The 20,106-nt window shown below is 43.7% G+C and overlaps 1 protein-coding gene across 10 annotated transcripts in view; it reads right to left on the reverse strand.

Moving 5' to 3' along the window:
* The window catches only part of GON4L (gon-4 like), a 68,265-nt gene that overhangs the window by 29,658 nt on the left and 18,501 nt on the right, over positions 1-20,106 (reverse strand). For all 10 annotated transcript variants that reach the window (XM_064593685.1, XM_064593690.1, XM_064593691.1 and 7 more), the window contains 8 exons: positions 12,179-12,372; positions 11,463-11,537; positions 11,231-11,281; positions 8,065-8,115; positions 7,647-7,742; positions 6,813-6,932; positions 5,826-5,996; positions 2,104-2,296 (listed from right to left, as the gene is read on the reverse strand). In XM_064593685.1, coding sequence (XP_064449755.1) covers positions 2,104-2,296; positions 5,826-5,996; positions 6,813-6,932; positions 7,647-7,742; positions 8,065-8,115; positions 11,231-11,281; positions 11,463-11,537; positions 12,179-12,372 — 951 coding nt within the window. The remainder of the gene's footprint in view (positions 1-2,103; positions 2,297-5,825; positions 5,997-6,812; positions 6,933-7,646; positions 7,743-8,064; positions 8,116-11,230; positions 11,282-11,462; positions 11,538-12,178; positions 12,373-20,106) is intronic.

Below are 20,106 nucleotides of genomic sequence, written 5' to 3' on the forward strand. Positions count from 1 at the left end.
TACATTTGTCCCTGTTCTTGCCCTTCTGCAGAGACTGTGAGCCTTGGTGTCATGGAACCTGGGGTGGGTTGGTAGAGAAAGGTAATGTCAATAAACAACAAGAGATGTATAAATCCCGAAAAAAAAAATCCATGAAAAAAATCTGTGATCCCTCTGGATCATGAAACTGTCATCACGGGGAGGGGGGTTCACAGTTTTCTTCACACAGTATTTGATTTCTTCCCGCCAAGCCGGCATTGTTCCCGCAGTTACAATGCAGAGACTAGAAGACTCCTCGGAGGACATGTGCTCTCCTATCACCTCCTCACCTCACCAGCACTGCTGTGAAACAGCCTTCAAAGGCCCAGCTCAGTTTCCACCTCTTTCATGGAGCGGTCTCTGAGCCATCCTAAACAAGAATGCTATCTCCCTTTTAGAAAACCTTGGAACAGCATTTATGCCACTTTTATGGCATATCTAAGTTTATATCAACTCCATTCATCTGAAATGTATTGTGCATCTAACAATGGACCGGGCAGCATTCACGGGTGTTTTTTAATGTCTGACATAATGATTATGCTCCTTTCTCTCTCATGATCTTAGCACAATGTCTCGTAAAAGGAGAGTAACAAACACTTGATGAGCCACGGATCATATAATGAATAGCTCCAAAGGTATATTCAAGGACTTACTCTCTTTCATTCACTTATGCTGACTTACTCCTAGCCTGACCTGCACAAATATTTATTCAGTCTATTTCCATCGAAACTATACCTTCTCTTAAATATCTTAAAGCATTACTCTTTGAACACACAAATCTTATGTAGCTGTTCTTAGAAGATAGGGAAAAGAATAAAGATGTGCTCTGCTTGTATGTAATTAGATTTTTTTTAAAAAGTGTGAGTCTTCCACAACACAGCTAAAAAGAATATTCTGGTTCACTCTCCACTGAAAAGTCAAAAAGAAACAACAGGAAAAAAATTTCCCCGATTCCATCAAAAGAATGTAATACCATCTGGAATCACTATAAACTAAGACAATCTCTTACGTCTTGTGAACTACAGAAGTTTATGGCACAAAATGAGCAATCATGCCTGATTTCCATTATAATACACACAAGATCCCCCAAAGACAACTTTCATAGGTTTCTTTCACTAGATTAACATAGTGAGTTTTAGCTGCAGTCTAAAACCATAAGGGTTGCAGTAGGGAGTAGTCCATTCTGCTTCTGTCTGAGCAAAGCTCCTTCCCCGTTTCTGGAAATATTACCGTGGCTTCTGGGTAACTGCCTACTCCAACTGCACTATTCCCGCGGGTGCTGCCAATCACAGGACCCCAGGCCGACAGAGTCTCCCGATAACACCATGCAGCACCAAGGCAGGGGGCCTGTGACCAAACCAAGCCAATCTGAGCTGTTCCTCTGGGTTTTTCAAAGTGGAGCCTACAGCACAGAGTCCTTCTGATGTGGAGACAAAGCGGGACATAAACGGTGTGCTTATGACGACAGGAAAAAACAGGGCGGAGGATGGAACCGAGGGACAAAAAGGAGCAGAGTCGCCAGCTCTAGAGATGGAAGGAGGCCCTGTTACGGCAGGTGCTCCTGCCCTCCCCGAAGTCCACTTCGCACGGCTTTCGTTCAGCACGGTGGCAGCTAAGGCTCTTCCACGTGTGTCATGACGACCCTTCACCAACACAAGTCTTCCAGTGAGTCACTGCACTCCCATGAAATCATATATAAAATTATTTCTGCATGTACGGTTCAGGGGACGGTTCTTCGCACTCCAAAGATGCCCCCAGAGGTCGTACCCAGCAGCCCGTGAGGAGAGGCGGTGGTACCGCCCCAGCGACGTGCCCAAGCAGCTGCGCCTGTGGGAGCACGCAGCCCCACGGGCAGACTTGCCAGGGCTCACACGCCGGAAGCCAGTATAACACGTGCCAACTGTCCTCAAAGATTCTTCCCCCAAAAAGGGGGCCTTAACTACTGACTGACAGTAAATTCTGAGTGACATACAATTAATTTCAGTTAACCAAAAACACCCCCTTCCTTTAAGCTTCTAACCAATGAAAATTTTAGCACCGAGGTAACAGACAGAGTAGGTAGAAAATGCCAAGGACCCCACTTACCCTCGTTTCCCACATCATCGTTCATGAGCCCCCCCAGCCACACCTTCCAGTCCTCGTCGTCCGCCGTATTGGGGTCATACATGTCTGGGGTGATGTCCGGAGCCCGGAGCGCCGCCTCTAGCTGCCCCAGGGGGATGTCTTTCAGGGGCATCTTGGAGCGGGTGCGGAAGGCAATGAGGCTGTCGTCCATGGGCTTGCCGACAGAGAAGGGATAACACGAGTCACTCAGCGCCTGGTACCCCCCGACCCTCCAGACCTCCTCAGACCTCCTTGGACCTGCACCCTTCTCTTCCTGCCTTAAATCACAAGGTCTCTTCCCCACACAACTTGGGTTTCTTATTCTTTGAGAAACTTTAAGGACAGTGACGTCAGTTTTAAAACCAACATTTCAGAAACATTTATAGCAGCTTTACTAAGATACAATTTACAAACCATAATATTCATCCTTTAGAAGTGTGTAACTGAGTGCATTTTACTGTATTCACAGAACTGTGGGGCCATCACCAGTATCTAACCCCAGAACATTTTCTGCACCCCTAACAGAAACCCCAATCCTATTGGTAGGCGTTCCCCATTCTCCCCTGCTCCCCATCCCTGACAACCACTCATCTACTTTGTGTCTGCAGATTTGCTTAGGCTGGACATGATACATATGTGGAATCCTACAGTATGTGGCCTTTTGTCTCTGGCTATTTACTTAGCATGACGTTTTCAGAGTTCATCCACGTGTGGCGTGCGTCAGTGCCTCATTCCTTCTCACTGCGTTAACGATACCCCATCTACACCTCAGTGTGTCCATTTATCAGCTGAGGGAAACCTGTGTTGTTTCCACTTCGGGAAAGTTTATTATGAGTAATGCCAATAAGAACATTTGTGTACTTGTTTTTACTTAGATATATGTTTTTAGTTCTCCTGGAGCCATACAGTAACTATGTTTAACTTTCTGAGGACCCACTGAACCATCTTCCCAAGTGGCTGCACATTTCACGTTCCCCCCAGCAGCGTGTGAGGGTTCTACACTCCTCCACATCCCTGACAATACTCGCTACTGTCCATCCTTTCTATTACAGCCTGGTGGATGGGAAGTGGTGTCTTGTACTCTTCGTTTGCAATTTCCTAATGACTAATGATGTTGAGCATCTTTTCACGTGCTTCATGGCCATGTGTATGTCTTCTTCAGAGGACGATCTATTCATAGCCTTTGCTCATTTTTGAATTGGGTTGTCTTTTCATTGTTGGGTTCTAAGAGCTCATTATACATTATAGATACAAGGCCTGTTCCTCCTATGTTTTCCTCTAAGAGTTTTATAATTTTAGCTCTCATATTTAGGTCAATGATCTATTTAGCATTAAGTTCTGTATCTGGTGTGAGGTAAGGGTATGGCATACTTTTGCATGTGGAGTTCCAGTTGTCCCAGCACCATCTGCTCGGAAAGACTACTCTGGCACCACTATCGGTCTTGACATCCTTGTCAAAAATCAGTTGACCACAAATGTAAGGATCCACTTCTGGACTCTCAATTCGATTCCATTGATCCATAGGACTGTTCTTATGCCAGTACCAACCTGTGTTGACTGATTACTGTAGCTTTGTAATAAGTTTTGAAATCAGGAAGTATAGACCTCCAACTTGTTTTTTCAAGATTGTTTTAGCTATTCTGGGTCCCTTGCATTTCCATGTGAATTTCAGGGTAAGCCTATCAATTTCTGCCCCCCCTCTCCCCAAAAAAAGCAGCAGCTGGGATTTGGATAGGGACTTCAGGACGTCCTCCCTGGATGACTGTTTCTCCCTCACTCTCCTACAGCGTGCTGCCCACACCTTAACCAAAGGGAAGTGTTTAACATCAATCAGAAAATATCACACGAAGATTTTCAAATGTGAAAATAAAATCTAAACTCCTTATCACGTTTCTAAGACCCTCATGACCTAGCTCCTGCCCAGCTCTTTGTCCTCACCCCTACTCTTTTCTCCGTGGTCCCCGGGCTTCAGCTCGTTTCTGTCTCTTACACAAGTCAAAGCTGTTCCCACCTCGGGGACTGTGAATGTGCTGCTTCCTCCGTACGGGACACTTTTCCCCAGACCATGGGTCTACACGGCTCCTTCTAATTCAGATCTCAGCTCAAATGTCACCTCCTCAAGGAGGCCTTTTTTGTTGTTGTTTTAAGATTTTATTTTTAAATAATTTCTACAACCAACATGGGGCTCAAACTCACAACCCCAAGACCAAGAGTCAGGTGCCCCACTGACTGAGCCAGCCGGGCGCCCACGGAGGCCGCTTCTGGTGACCCAATGGAAGCACTCTGGGGGGCTTACCTGACTTCTCCACTTTTATTTAGTTCATAGCACTCACCACTACTTGAAATCACTTGTTTATGGCATCTCTCTCTCCAACAGGAAAGACCTTTCTGTCCTGTACCTTGCTATTCCCCAACTTCCAGCATTCAATATGTGTATGAATAAATGGTCATACAAAACACTATTACCCCCCTCACGCTATTTATTCACTGCAGAGCAGGGTGATTAGATTAAATGGCCCTTTCAGGGGCATTCCACTCAATACTCTCTTTTTAAATTTTCGGACAGACATATTGTTCATTAACCTATGAGACTGGTGGAGAAAACCCAAAACATTCAAACAAACTGGCTAAATGGTGGGACTTAGAAAGTCATCAACTGACAGTGACCAGAGTCGTGACTTTTCAAGCAAGAATAAGCAATGGATGCTCATATTACTGGGCAAAAACATGTTTGGCCTCAAAGGATATCCCCTTAAGATACATATTAGTAAATTTAACAATGGAAAAATAGCTTTATACTGAGGAAATCAAGTAGACATCAGCATAACCCTGTGACCCCAATTCACACGCCTCCTGACATGATGCACTGGGAAGGACACGTCGATCCTGTGGCGTTTGTGCCAAAAGTGCATAACCTGCATCTCTAATTATGGGGAAATATCAGAAAAATCTAAGTTGAGGAGCATTCTGTAAAGTAATAGTCTATACAGGTCAAAAATGTCCAGGTTATGAAAGACAAATACTGATGCTACAGGGGCACATGGCCCGCCCCCTCAGGAGAGCGTGCGACTCCTGATCTTGGCGTCATGAGTTCAAGCCCTGCGCTGAGCGCAGAGATTACTTAAAAGCAAACAAACAAAAAATAAAACATGCCAGGAGACAAGACCCTACGTGTGGTCCTGGACTGGGTCCTGCATCAGGGGAAAATGTTTCTTTTTCTAGAAAGGGCCCTATTGGGACAACTGGTAAAAATCTAAAAAAGGACTTGACTAGATTAGATAATATGACTTCTTTTCATAACTGAATGTCCTCATTTTTAGAAAATAAATGCTAAAGTGTTTAGAGGTCAAAGAGCATCATGCCTGCAACATACTGTAGAGTGATTCAGGTAACCAAGTACGTGTACAGAGAGAGGGAGCGGGCAGGAGTGATAAAGCAGCTGTGCTAAAGGCCACAATCTGGGGGATCCGGTGGAAGGCTGTGTCCGTGTTCCACATTTAAAATGCTGTCCATCATGTACCTTACTCCTTCCCCAGGAGCTGCAATTCTCAAAATAAAGCAGCACGAACCAGAGTATCAAAGACCTGCACTTCCATGACTCTTACTTATTTACCAGAATTTAGTATCTTCCCGTCTCCCTTCCTAGCCTGAGTAACAACGACATTCCTCCATTTGACTTTCGCAGTGATTGTTATACAGTTTACCTGGAAAGAGTCCATGCAGACGGGACTGGAAGCCAGCTCCTCATCGACTGCATGCAACTTCTCCATGAAAGTACTGTCCCTGGTCTGCTTGGGCTTTGGGGGGGGCGGGGGCCCCATGGGCACTACCTCAGCGCTGATGTGCCTGACGGCAGGTGTGGTGACTTTCTCAGCCTGATTAAAAGAGGCAACTATGTTAAAAAATGAAAGGGAGGGAGGGAGGAGAGGAGAAAGAGAAGGAAGGAGAAAAAAAGGGGAAAAAAAAAAAGCCAGGGGAGGGGAGCACAACTTTCCTACACCAGGGATCTTCATCTTCCCATCCAGACAGAGCTCCAAGAAAACAAGATGCACTGTCAAATATATTCATCTAATTAGGTTCCATCTTATTTCCAGTGTAGCCAATAGGATGCTACTTGGGTTACCAAGAGTGGGAAATCTAAGAAAAATGGCGTCAGGACAATATAAGAAAGACAAAGGTAGAAAAGAAACCACTCATCACTCGTAGTTGGCCCCTCAATAAGAACTCAGAAAAGCGCTCTCCCTCTGAGGAGTCCCACTTTTCCTGTCAATCATTCACTCACTTAAAGGACTTTGTTTTGTTTTGGGTTTTTTTTTTTTTAATTTAATTTATTTACTTATTGAGAGCAAGCACATGCACAAGTGGGGTGAGGGGCAGAGGGGGAGAGAGAGAATCTCAAGCAGGCTTGGTGCTGAGCACAGAGCCTGACACAGCCTCGATCTCACGACCCCGAGATCACGACTCGAGCTGAAACCAAGAGTCAGACACTTTACCGACTGCGCCACTAGGCGCCCCAACTTAACGGACTCTGACACCTGAACAGCTGTAACCAGCCACAGGGACCAGGAAGGTTTGGGCATTAATAGTGATCTTGAATCCTGTTCGGGAAAGGTGACAGCTTGGCATCACCACGCATGGCCAGCCTACTGCAGTCACCTCTCCCCGCTCCCCTCTGCACGAAGCAGACTCACCTCTGACAGCAGGCCGCCCTCCTCATCGGTCTCGGTCATCTCCGAAGACTGCCTCAACCTGGACTTCTTCGCCCCCCGTGGAGACGAAGCGGTGCTCTCAACATCACTTTCCAACAAACTCTAAAACACAAATCCAGTTCAGGTTTCCATTTCTGCCCCTGCCTCATCCCCACTGAGTCTGAAATACCTCAAGAAAATGAACCAATTTAGTCAAAATAAGAGAAAATAAAACATTAAATAGAAGTTGAATATTCTGAGGTGAGCACAGAGATCAGATTGTCCTCGTCATCAGAAGTGCAAGACAATGGTTTAAAATCTTTTCACCAACAAGTCAAATACACTAAGAAACAGAGTATCGACGAACAGGATCGACGAACCACAAAGGATTAACGATGAAACAAAGAAAACAAAAAAGCCAGACGAACTGTCCATTATGTAAGGTCCAGAACCAGTACAACAGAGGACGAGGCTGTGTCATGCTGCATATGCAGGTGACAGACTATAAAGAAAAGAACACAGGGGTGTGCTGGCCACACGGCGTTTAAGGACTTTGGAGGATGCTTCATGACCATCGGCCTTATAATGATTTAAGCTGTATTTTTGAGTTTTTATTCTGTGTGTTACACGTGCGTTCTATTTCATAATATAAAACATGAAAACATTAAGGGATTCTGAAGAGGAGAAAACAGCTCTCAATCCTGGTTTTATGCAAGGAAGTGAGCAGGAAGAACTGTGTCCTGATTCTGCCTACGGAAGAGGTGACAACACTGTGGAAGGCTCACGGAACCCAGTTCTTCCATACTGGCGACTAACACTCACAAGGGGGCCACTGACCTCTTCAGCCGTCTCGTCTTCCTCTTCGTCGTCTGGCTGGTACTCCTCATCTGAGGAGTCGTCGTCTTCCAGGTGGATATCCACAAACTGGGGGGGCTACGTAAGTAAGTTACAGAAAGAAATGAAGTAACAGGAAACACAACCGTATGTATTTGGAAAATAAGAGGAACAAAGCAGAGCAAGAAGAAATAAATCCTAAGAGCACAATGAGCAGCTAAAGCAAGTAGTAAGAGGCAGGGCTTAAAGAGATCTCTAACATGAGAGTCAAACCTAAGAGGAATGGAAAGGAAAAAAACAAAGATCAAATTAAAACAAGAAGACAGATCCCCCCAAAATTAACAAATAGAAAGGAGGTATAGGTTTCAAAACTGATGAAGTCTTTCTGGAAAAGAATAAGAATTACCTCTTCCAAGTTTACCTTAATTTCGTTGGCCTTCTTAATCGGTGAAATATTCCATGTTGGAATTACCTACCAAGAAAGAATATAAACAATTATGTTCTCTTAACTGAAATAGACGGGTTTTCATTTTTACTTCCTCTTCACCATCACAAGAGCCATGAACCTAACATGCAGCTGCAGTGATGGAGGGCTATTAATTATCCCTGAGGGGACACTCTGAAATATCTGTCAGAATTTGCCAGAAGAAAAGGAGAGAAGAATCTATTTCCATCATTAGCATTTCTGCCTTAAAGCCAGTTAAGACTCTGTGTTATCTATAAATAGGGAAAGTATCTGTCTTACCTACTTTATTATTATTTTTTTAAGTAAACTCTACCCCCACCATGGGGCTCGAACTCACAGCCCCGACATCAAGAGTCACACGCTCTACCGACTGAGCCAGCCAGGTGGCCCTGTCTTGCCTACTTCATATAACAACTTGTGCTCACATGGAACAATGAATTTGAAACTCTAATAGTCACACACCTAAGATATTATAGGTAATCGTACCTTTTGGGCATCAGTATTTTTTTAATCCATTACGTAAGTCCACCGTAAGTATGCATGCTGACAGCCAGCCATGACCAGTTCTTATAGAAGGATTTAGGGGTGAAGTATCGAGTTGTCCCCAACTTATTTTCAAATAGTACAGGAAAAAAACAAGGGATGGGGCGCCTGGGTGGCTCAGTTGTTAAGTGTCTGCCTTTGGCTCAGATCATGATCCCAGGGTCCTGGGATGGAGCCCCGCATCGGGCTCCCTGCTCCGCGGGAAGACTGCTTCTTCCTCTCCCACTCCCCCTGCTTGTGTTCCTGCTCTTGCTGTCTCTCTCTCTGCCAAATAAATAAAATCTTTAAAAAAAAAAAACAAGGGATAGATATAGAGATACAAAGCAAATATGGCAAAATTTTACCACTGTTAAATCTAAATGGAATATAGGGGCACCTGGGTGGCTCAGTTAGTTAAGCGACTGCCTTCGGTTGAGGTCATGATCCTGGAGTCCCGGGATCGAGTCCTGCATCGGGCTCCCTGCTCAGCGGGGGGTCTGCTTCTCCCTCTGACCCTCTTCCCTCTGACCCTCTTCCCTCTCGTGCTATTTCTCATTCTCTCTCTCAAATAAATAAAATCTTTAAAAAAAAAAAATCTAAATGGAACATAGATTCACTATAAAATTACATCAACTTCTTATATGTTTTAAAATAACAGAGTTGGGGGCGCCTGGGTGACTCAGTCCGTTAAGCATCTGAATTCAGCTCAGGTCATGATCCCAGGATCCTGGGATCCAGCCCCGTGCTGGGCTCCCTGTTCTGAGGGGAGCCTGCTTCTCCCTCTCCCTCTGCTGCACGTGTGCTCTCTGTCAAATAAATAAATAAAATCTTTTTTTAAAAAATAGTAAATAAATAATAAAATAACAGAGTTGGGGCAAGATGTTTTTAAAGAATTTTTTTAAGGCTCTTACATGCTGTTGACAAAAAATGCCCCTGGAGTGTATAATTTCTTGATCATTTAAGGTGACCCAATGAATCATGTTATGAATAAAATCCAACAGGCCACTGGGTTCTGTCTCCACAAGGAGCCTTAGGCTCGCCACATGTCCTTCGCCCTGCCATGTTCCGGCCACTTACCTCAGGTGGCCCAATACAGGATGAAGGGAATGGTGTAATTAATATAGGTCCACACCTCTTCCCATGCTTGTGTCTGAACCAATTCGGTTCCCTACCGCCAAATCCACCAGGAAAGCGAGCAGCGTCTGGGAGTGTGCTAAAGTCAGCTTACTGAGCATGAACAAAGCAAGAGCCTCGGACTTTAATCCCTGCTCTCCCACGTAAACTGCAGTCTTGGCTTGTCCAACATCTCTGCATTTATTCATGGTTGGTAAATACAATCCAGAGCCTGATCAGGATCTCTCTGTTTCCAGATCAAATATGGAATTACGTTACTTATACTCTGTGTGTCAGGAGACTTCATACAACTCCGTCTCACTGATGGCTGCTTTCATCATAGCTACCACATATGCGCATTTGTGATGATTATGTAATTCCTGGAGAAAGATGAAATTTAACTTTACGCAACCAGGCTTAGCCCACTAGACAAAAGAATACGATGTGGCTGTCAGAAAAAGCCAATGCAGTCCTAGGCTGCACTGAGAGAAATACGGTGTGTGGGACACTGAAGGGATCCTTAACTTCATTCCATACAGTAAAACCACATCTGTGGCAGGAATTCCATGTCAGGCACACTTTTCAAAGGATATGGACAAAGCAGGCACATTCGGGAGAAAAGGATCAGATTGGTAAATGTACTCAAAGTCTTGTCACATGAAGACCGATAAAAAAAATTGGGGGACATTTAGCAACAAAAGAATATTACAGAAAGATGTACTAGTTTTCTCCTACCAGAGGAAAGGTCACGTGGAAGAGGAGCAGACTTATTTCGTCTACGGGGCTGCGAAGAAGAGACCCGGACGAAAGGACAAAAACAACAACATGCGTTTTGGGTCCATTAGGCAAATCATCCTATCAGACACAAAACGGACCGCCACAGGACCATCACCTGCCTGTTACAGACGCTGAGCACTGGACAGATGCTTGTTGAGCAGGAAATAAATGGGTCCCGGCGTCTGTGCTAGAATCCTCCAGAAGCCTTCGAGCGGCTCTCATTCCTTGGTGTGTGCAGAACAACCAACTGCTGTTTCCAATAATGCTTATTCCCAGGCCCTGCTCCTGGGTCCCTATTCCAGGTCTGAGGTGAGCCACGGAACATGCATTTTCAGTAAGCACTCGTGAGGGACCCCACAGCAGGGTGACCCGACGCAGTGCTCCCTGGGACACACCTGGAAAAATACTCTCAACCCTTTGCCACGTGCCCCATGAATAGAAAGGCTGCCCCTGCTCAGTGCTTCCAGCCGTGCTAATGGTTGTCTACCGAGTAGGCCCCAAACAGCAGTACTTCCACGTCAACGGAAATAAACGATGATAAGGACTCTGAATGTTGTCTCCACTTATCTTTTACAGCTATTTCTCGGAAGGAGGCAAACCCAGACCATGGTAATTCTTTCCTATTTTTTCCCCCCTGCAAATAACCTAGAATTAGACCTTATTTACCAAACTAAAGGAAAAAAAACAAACACAAAAACAGAACACCCACCACTCCTTTTTCCACCACTTCCTTCAGTTTAGAGCGTGTCATTTTGGGCTCCTGAGGCAGGGAAAATGAGAAGAAAACAGTCAATAGAAATTATCATGTGAATCTTGGGTTCTGAAACGCTAACTCTACCCCCACTATCAAGCTATTTACAAACTCCCGAGCAACCTCCTGCACTTGCCCATTTACAGTAGCTCTGCTCCACAGCATTAAAGAGAAACAATCAACTACTCACAAACATCGGCATATCTTCCGTCTCACTGATGGCTGCTTTCATCATAGCGACCACATGCTCATTTGTGATTACTTCCTGGAAAAAGATGAAATTTCACTTTATGCAGCAAAGACGTGTGACCTAGAAAACAGCCGCTTCTTAACTCTGCTAGATACTGAAATGGCTTCCGGTTGGGGTAAAGCCAGCTTTGGCCAGAAGCACCCAGGCTCAAACTCTAACAGAGCAGGCATGTTCAACGCCACAGCTACCAGGAGCAGGAATGAGAGTGCGGGTAACCGACTCGACGCTTCTGAGAAACAGTAACCAGCAAGGAAGGTTCTGTAAACAGCTGTGTTGATACATCTGGAAGAACAGGACCAGCAAATGCGCAGCATAAACTGCTCCCCTGGCATCTCTCCAGACCTATCGACCCACGGAAGAGTAAGTCCACTGCGAACATTATCATCTTCAAATGTGCCAAATAACACGATAAACCAGCCAGGCAGTGGAGGAGGAGAGGAACAGTTTACCTGCCCAGGTTTTTTTGAACGTGTGTTCGGATTTCAAACGTGTGCTGAGTGCAGCGGGGAAGCCGTCCTGAAATGTCAAGTGCTGTGGCCCGTGCAACTCCCAAAGTTAGTAATTCGCATACCAAGAACCAAGAATTCCCTGAGGGTCTGTACTTGCTCTCCAGGAAGCCTTCCGGCCGCCGTGTCCACGGCCACCGCCGTACTCACGTGGAGGATGTTGCGCACATTGACCGCAGTCAGGTTGTGCTGCTTGGCGCCGTCCTCCAGCGTGCGGTCCAGCGCGTCGTCCAGCTTCAGGTCGCAAGCCCACGCCCCTGCCTCTGGACCGCGTCCGTCCCGCTTCCTCTTGGTGCCCTTTCTCTTTTTTCGCCTTTTCTCACTTTCTTCACCGCCTTGTTCTTCTGCAAATAAACCACGAACATCATCAGAATCTCCAAACCACTGCTCCCATAACTTACCCCAACAGGCCAACAGTAAGAGAAGAAGAGGCCGCCGGCCGGCTGGCCCCGAAAATGAAAGCAGCCTGCTCGGTGGCGACAGTGAGGGTGCGCTGGGCGGCGCACTCAGTCCGCGGCAGCCGGGCCTCCGCACAACGACACGCGTGGACCTCCTCCTCCGAACAACCCTAGGAAACCGGAACTGTTACTTTGCCCACTGTATACAGATGAAGAAACTGAGGCAGAGAGATTAAGAAACTTTCCCAAGAGCCAGTAATGACAGAGTCATGCTCTGAAGCCTCGTTCTCTAGCCCTGGCATCCTCAGTCCTACTTACTACCCTGTGGAGCCCAGATGATATGGCAGAAACCCCGGCTTTGTCTCAGTTCTGGGCAACCTCAGAAAGAGTCTTCTTTTCTTCTTTTGCAAATACAGATATCTGCCTATCAGGGACGCCATGCAGATTAAGTGAAATAATATAAACCAAAGTGCTTTATACCAGTGAAACATTATACAATGTAACTTGTCATTATCATTATTCTATTCAGTCTAGAAGAGAGAAAAACAAGGAGCAAAGGATAAAAAATTCACTCTGAACTGTACCAAAAAAGGGGAGGGGAGGACAAAGTTCTCTCTATTCTACGAGAGCATATATATAACCAGACAAAAGGAAAAACTTCTCGATTATTAGAATCTGTTAAGTCTTGAAATTGATTATCATGTAATACCAAAATGAGGTTCTCATCCTTCCAAAGCTTTAAGGCCTGCTACCCTCTGAAAACAAGGATTAGAGAGGATGAACATGAAGATGACCTTCTCTGTTTAAAAGATTTTGTGACCTTCAAGCCACATCCCGGCAATATTTAAACAGTGAAAAGTAGTGACTTCAAACAACTGCTTCTGCACTTGTGAACACACACCAAGAATTTGATAAATGTGTATAACTCTCAATCCAATAATTCTTGTTTTTAAGGAAACAATTAGATGTGCAGAGACTAATAATCACATTACTCATTGCAACGTTAATTATTTTAGCAAGAAGATGGAAATCTCCTAAATGTCCAATATTCCAGGAAGGGTAAAATGAACACCGATACATCCATACACTGGACTGCAATAGAGCCATTAAAACTTGTCTTTTTAGGGGCGCCTGGCCGGCTCAATCAGTAGAGCGTGCGACTCTTGATCTTGGGGTTGTGGGTTCAAGCCCCACGTTGGGTGCAGAAATTACTGAAATAAATAAAACTTTTTTTTTTAATGGTCTTTTTAAGCAATGGGGGAAACAAATAAAAATAACTACAAAGAGCTTTAATGATATGGAAAATTTTTCTGATAATGATTTTTAAGAAAAAAAAGAATAGGTAGAATTCAAACATGCGCATCTTACAGTCATGTCGCCTAAATCAAATGCAATGCTTCGAGGTACAACCCACAAGATGACACCTACAAAAGAAACATAAAACCTCCCAAAGTACTAAATAATGATAAAGCTCTTTACTACTTTTTTTTTTTGAGAAAGCAGCAAAAGGGGAATTACACAGCATAATACACACCAAGACTCCCTAAAGGCCTTTGTATACATTATCTTTTCCCCAAACCTCTCTTCTCACCTCACCACTGAGTCACCCAGATGCCCTAGACTTACATTTTTATAAAATAAAATTAAGAATGTAGCCATCAGGGGGCGCCTGGATGGCTCAGTGGGTTAAGCGTCTGCCTTCGGCTCAGGTCATGATCCCAGGGTCCTGGGATGGAGTCCCGCATCAGGCCCCTGCCTGTGCGCTCTCTCTCTCTCTCTCAAATAAATAAAATCTTTAAAAAAATAAATAAATAAAAGAATGTAGCCATCATGTCAAATGTTATAAAATTTCTACACATTTACTCAATTTCCATAAATAATTTTGTTTCAAACCAGTTCTCAAACTGGCACTGGTTCTCGGACCACACTTTGAGTAGCAATGCTTTAAGATACACACTGAGAAACACTTAGCCCCACTAAAAATACTATAAAAAAATGAAACATAAAAATTATTTAAATGAATTGTGAAGAAAGCTTTTCATAAAATTTAAATGCAAATATTTTTCATGGAAAAACCATTAGAGTTAGCATAATTCCATTTAGAATAGCTATCTTAAAAACATGCAATCGGAGTGGGGTTAAACCATCCCAGTGTCTAAATTACATCACACCTATTTCTCCTCTGATGTCTGATTTTATTTATTTTTTTTTTAAGATTTTATTTATTTATTTGACAGAGAGAGACACAGGGAGAGAGGGAACACAAGCAGGGGGAGTGGGAGAGGGAGAAGCAGGCTTCCCACAGAGCAGGGAGCCCGATGCGGGGCTCGATCCCAGGACCCTGGGATCACGACCTGAGTGGAAGGCAGACACCTAATGACTGAGCTACCCAGGCGCCCCGCTGATGTCTGATTTTAATGCTGAGTTTTTATTAGGGAATATATGTCTGAAGGAAAATCTAATACATTCAAATTCTAACACACTACACAAACAATCCAAAAAAGAACAGATAATTCAACTATTTGTTATACTGTTTTAGAATTAATCCTTTATCTTCTAAAATATTGGGATACCACTGACTCTATGAATTCTAAGAGCTGAAATTAAAACATTAAAAAAAAGGAAGCCACTCTATTTAAAGATCAAGCTGGAAAAGACACAGAAGAAAATCTAATTTTTCCTTCCAAGAGAAAGATGGAAGGTGGCCTAAAACAAGATATTCCCTGAAAAGTAGATCTAATGATGTAACCAATGAACTGAAAGTAAAATGTACTGTAAATATACTGTAAAGTGGATGAAGTGAGTAAAAATACAGTGGGTTATGCAAAATCTAAATCACCAAAGTTGCTCAACAGCCCTGTCAAGCACACACCCAGAATCTCAGGTTCTGGCCACAACAATGTATTTTTTAACAGATGAAACCTTCCCACCAAAAACAACTGTAAAACTATATAAAACTACAACTGACCCTTGGGTAACACAGGTTTGAACTATGCAGGTCCACTTATATGTAGATTTTTTTCAATAAATACAGTACAGTACTGCAAATGCATTTCTCTTCCTTATGATTTTCATAACATTTTCTTTTTTCCAGCTTACTTTACTGTAAGGATAGAGTATACATTACACATAACTTAATCAACTATATTATTAGTAAGGCTTCTGGTGAAAGTAGGCTGTTTTAGGGGAGTCAAAAGTTGTATGTGGATCTCCAACTGCATGTGGGGCACGGCGCCCCAACCCCCACACTGTTAAAAGGGTCAACTGTACATAAAAGTGGAAAAATATATATATAAAGCAGTCTGAAGCCACTGAAGAACCCTCATGGATTTAAGGAGTTGGAATCTTTTAGAGAAGGGAAGCACATTAAGGAGGACCCAAGCTGAACACAGGGGTCTTGCTAGCATAAGAAGCCAGACATGTGGAGCTGCCGAAGCAGCTGAACTGAAGGATAAAACTCTGCAGAGTAGGTTAGACGTCTGACTCTTGATTTCAGCTCAGGTCCTGATCTCTGGGGTTGTGGGATCAAGGCCCCCGGCTAGCTCCGTGCTTGGCAGGGAGTCTGCTTGAGATTCTGTCCCTCTGCCCACCCCCCACCACACTCACATGCATATGCATACACTCTCTCAAATAAATAAATACTAAAAAAAAAAAAAAAAAAAAAAAAAAAAAACCTCTGCAGAGGAGAAAACCAAGGAAAAATGAGCCAAAAAAGTTTCTGTTCAAGCTCCTCTGAAGATCTTAGCAGACCCTTAAGCTGTGCATGAACAGGATGGAACCCCAAGAAACATAGCAGGAGAGTGGCTAGGAGGCAGAAGATTCTCACTCCACAGCTCTGGGGAGAAAGGTTGTAGTTCAAGTCGTGAAAAGGAGGTAAAGGTCTTCAAAAACACTACAGCAAGATTTCTTAGCAGTGCTGAAACCTCAGAAGAGCCACCCACTAGGGATACAGGCCACAATCTAGGAGTAAGTAGAAAGTGGAAACAAGGGGCACCTGGGTGGCTCAGTCATTAGGCGTCTGCCTTCGGCTCAGGTCATGGTCCCAGGGCCCTGGGATCGAGCCCTACATCGGGCTCCCTGCTACACGGGAAGCCTGCTTCTCCCTCTCCCGCTCCCCTTGTGTTCCCTCTCTCGCTGTGTCTCTCTCTGTCAAATAAATAAATAAAATCTTTAAAGAAGAAAAAAAAAGAAACAAAGAAAGTGGAAACAAACTAGACTTAACATAGCATAAAACTAACCCGTGGCAGATTTAGGTGATCCTCCAAAATTATCTGCCTGCCAGAAGATAAAATAACCCTCTTTGGAAGAAGGTAACAATACCAAAGCCTCCAGAATTTTCCATCCATAATGTCCAACATACAATCAAAAATTATAAAATGCAGGACGCCTGGGTGGCTCAGTCAGTTAAGTGTCCGCCTTCAGCTCAGGTCATGATGCTGGGGTCCTGGGATGAAGCCCCACGTCAGGCTCCCTGTTCAGTGGGGAATCTGCTTCTTCCTCTACCTCTCCCCCCTGCTTGTGCTCTCTCTCTCTCTGTCAAATAAATAAATAAAATCTTTTCTAAAAAATTATAAAACTCTAAAAACAGAACCAAAATACCACAAGGGAGGTGGTAGGAGAAGACAATAAAAGAGACCTACAGGGGCGCCTGGGTGGCTCAGTCGGTTAAGCGGCTGCCTTCGGCTCAGGTCATGAACCCGGGGTCCTGGGATCGAGCCCCATGTCCGGTTCCCTGCTCGGCGGACAGCCTGCTTCTCCCTCTCCCTCTGCCTGCCGCTCTGCCTATTTGTGCTCTCTCTCTGTCAAATAAATAAATAAAATCTTAAAAAAAAAAAAAAGAGAGACCTACAGGTAAATCAGATACTTGAGAAAGGGTTTTAAAGTAGTTATGATCAATATATTCAAGAAAATAAAGGAAAAGATATAGAATTTCCATCAGAGACATGGAATCCCTGGTGCTAAACACCATTACAAATTTAATAGGAGCAAAAAAAAAAAAAAAACAGGGGCGCCTGGCTGGTTCAGTCAGTAGAGCACGTGACTCTTGATCTTGGGGTCTGAGTTCAAGCCCCACATTGGGAGTAGAGCTTACTTACAATAAATAAATCGATAGGTAGATACATAGATAGATACAAAGATAGATACAAATAATAAAAAAATTTTAAAAAGCAAAACTAAATATATTTTGTTTCCAGACAAACAAAATCTGAGATAATTCACTGACTAAGACCAGGTTCACAAGAAATACTAAAGGAAAATCTTCAAAATGAAAAAAAAAAAAAAAAAAGATCCTAGATAAAGGCAAAGCAAAGAATTTCAGGATGAATCAAAGAGCCAGAAAGGTTAACTATGTGATAAATATAAATGAATACTGACTGGCTAAAATAGTAACAATAACATCTTAGGGATTTAAAACTTAGGAAGAAGTAAAATATAACATCAATAGCACAAAAGGCAGGAGTAGATATATGGAGTGAAACTGCTATAAAGTTCTCGTATTGTTTTGGAAGTGGTAAAAGTACAAATTTAATAATTTTATTTTTTTTAAGATTTTTATTTATTTTAGGGAGAAAGAGCACAAGCCCACGTGCATGAGCAGAGGGAGGGGCAGAGGAAGAGAGAGAATCCCAAGCAGACTCTGGACTCAGTGGGGAGCCTGAGCAGGGCCCCATCCCACGACCCTGAGATCACGACCCAAGCCAAAACCAAGAGTCAGACACTCAACTCAATGAGTCACCCAGGCACCCCATAGATTGTAGTAATTTTTAAAAGATGTATATTGTTGGGGTGCCTGGCTGTCTGAGTCAGTGGAGCTGACTGGCTTAATTGGTAGAGATTGTGACTCTTGATGTCAGGGTTGTGAGGGTGAGCCCCACACTGGGTATAGAGATTACCAAAAATAAAGTCTTTAAAGGCATACCTCACTGACTCAGTCAGAAGAGCATGCAACTCTTGATCTCGGGGTCATGAATTTGAGCCCCACGTTGGGTGTAGAGATTACCTAAATAAATAAAACTTGGGGCACCTGGGTGGCTCAGTTGCTTAAGCGGCCAACTCTTGCTATCTACCAGCTCAGGTCATGAACTCAGGGTTGTGAGATTAGGCCTCACGTCAGGCTCTGTGCTGGGCATGGGTCTGCTGAAGATTCTCTCTGCCCCTCCCCCGCCACATGTGCACATGCTCTGTCTCAAATAAATAAATAAATAAAATTTTCTTTAAATAAATAAATAAGACTTAAAAAAATATGTAGAGCTCAAACTGATAGAACTGAAAGAAATACAGACAGTTCCACAATTAAACTTGGAGACCTCATTATTTCTTTCACAGTAAATGACAAATAGACCCCCCACACACACAAAAGCAGTAAAAAGGGAAGAACTGAACAATGCTATCAACCAACTTGACCTAACTGACATTTATAGAACAGTACACCTGAAAACAACTGAATACATGTTCTTGTCAAATACAAATGGAAGAACTACCATAAAGATTATATTCAACATCTGAATAAAGACCTAAAGGAAAAAAAAAAAGATTATATTCTGGGCTATGAAATAAACCTCAATAAATAGAAAATGAATGACATTATACAAAGTAAAATCTGAAGACAAGGGAATTAAACCAGAAATCAGTAACAGAAAGATAGCTGGAATTCTCCAAACTATAGATTTCTAAAGATTTTTTTTTTTTTTTTGACAGAGAGAGAGACAGCAAGAGAGGGAACACAAGCAGGGGGAGTGGGAGAGGGAGAAGCAGGCTTCCCGCGGAGCAGGGAGCCCAAAGTGGGGCTCAGTCCCAGGGCCCCGGGATCATGACCTGAGCCGAAGGCAGACGCTTAACGACTGAGCCACCCAGGCGCCCCCAAACTACACACTTCTAAATAACCTGTATGCCAAAGAAGATATCCCAAAGGGACTAGAAAATGTTGTCAACTGAAGTCAATGAAATACAACACATCATAATCTGTGGGGCAAAGCTAACACAAGTGCTTAAAGGGAAATTGATATATTAAATACTATTATTAAAATATTTAATAAGTCTGGGGCACCTGGGTGGCTCAGTCAGTTAAGCATCAGACTTCAGCTCAGGTCATGATCTCAAGGTCCTGGGATGGAGCCCCACATCGCTGAGCACAGAGCCCGCTTAAAATTCTGTCTCTCCCTCTGACCCGCCCCTAATTCACATGTGCCCACGTGCACGCTCTCTCTCTAAAATAAATAAAATCTTAAAAAAAAAAATACTAAAGGAATATTATAAAAACCTTTATGCCAAGGTTTCCACAAGTTGGATGAAACAAATACCCTGCAAGACACCTGCTGTCAAAGCTCACTCAAGAACAAGTAGATAATTGAACAGCCCTGTATCTGCTAAAGAAACCGAGTTCAGGGGTGCCTGTGTGGCTCAGTCAGTTAAGCATCTACCTTTGGCTCAGGTCATGATCCTGGAGTCCTGGGATTGAGTCCCACATTAGGCTCCCTGCTCAGTGGGGAGTCTGCTTCTGCCCCTCCCCCTGCTCCTTTTCTCTCTCTCCCTGTCTCTAACTCATTCTCTCTCTCTCTCAAATAAATAAATAAAATCTGAAAGAAAGGAGGGAGGGAAGGAAGGAGGGAGGGACTGAGTTCATAATTAAAAACGCCTACAAAGAAAACTCCAGGCCCAGATGGCTTCACTGGTGCATTC

This window comes from Mirounga angustirostris, unplaced genomic scaffold (genome assembly GCF_029215605.1).
Source record: "Mirounga angustirostris isolate CCGP_5_RB_7025 unplaced genomic scaffold, mMirAng1.0.hap1 SCAF_6, whole genome shotgun sequence".
Classification (NCBI taxonomy): Eukaryota; Metazoa; Chordata; class Mammalia; order Carnivora; family Phocidae; genus Mirounga; species Mirounga angustirostris.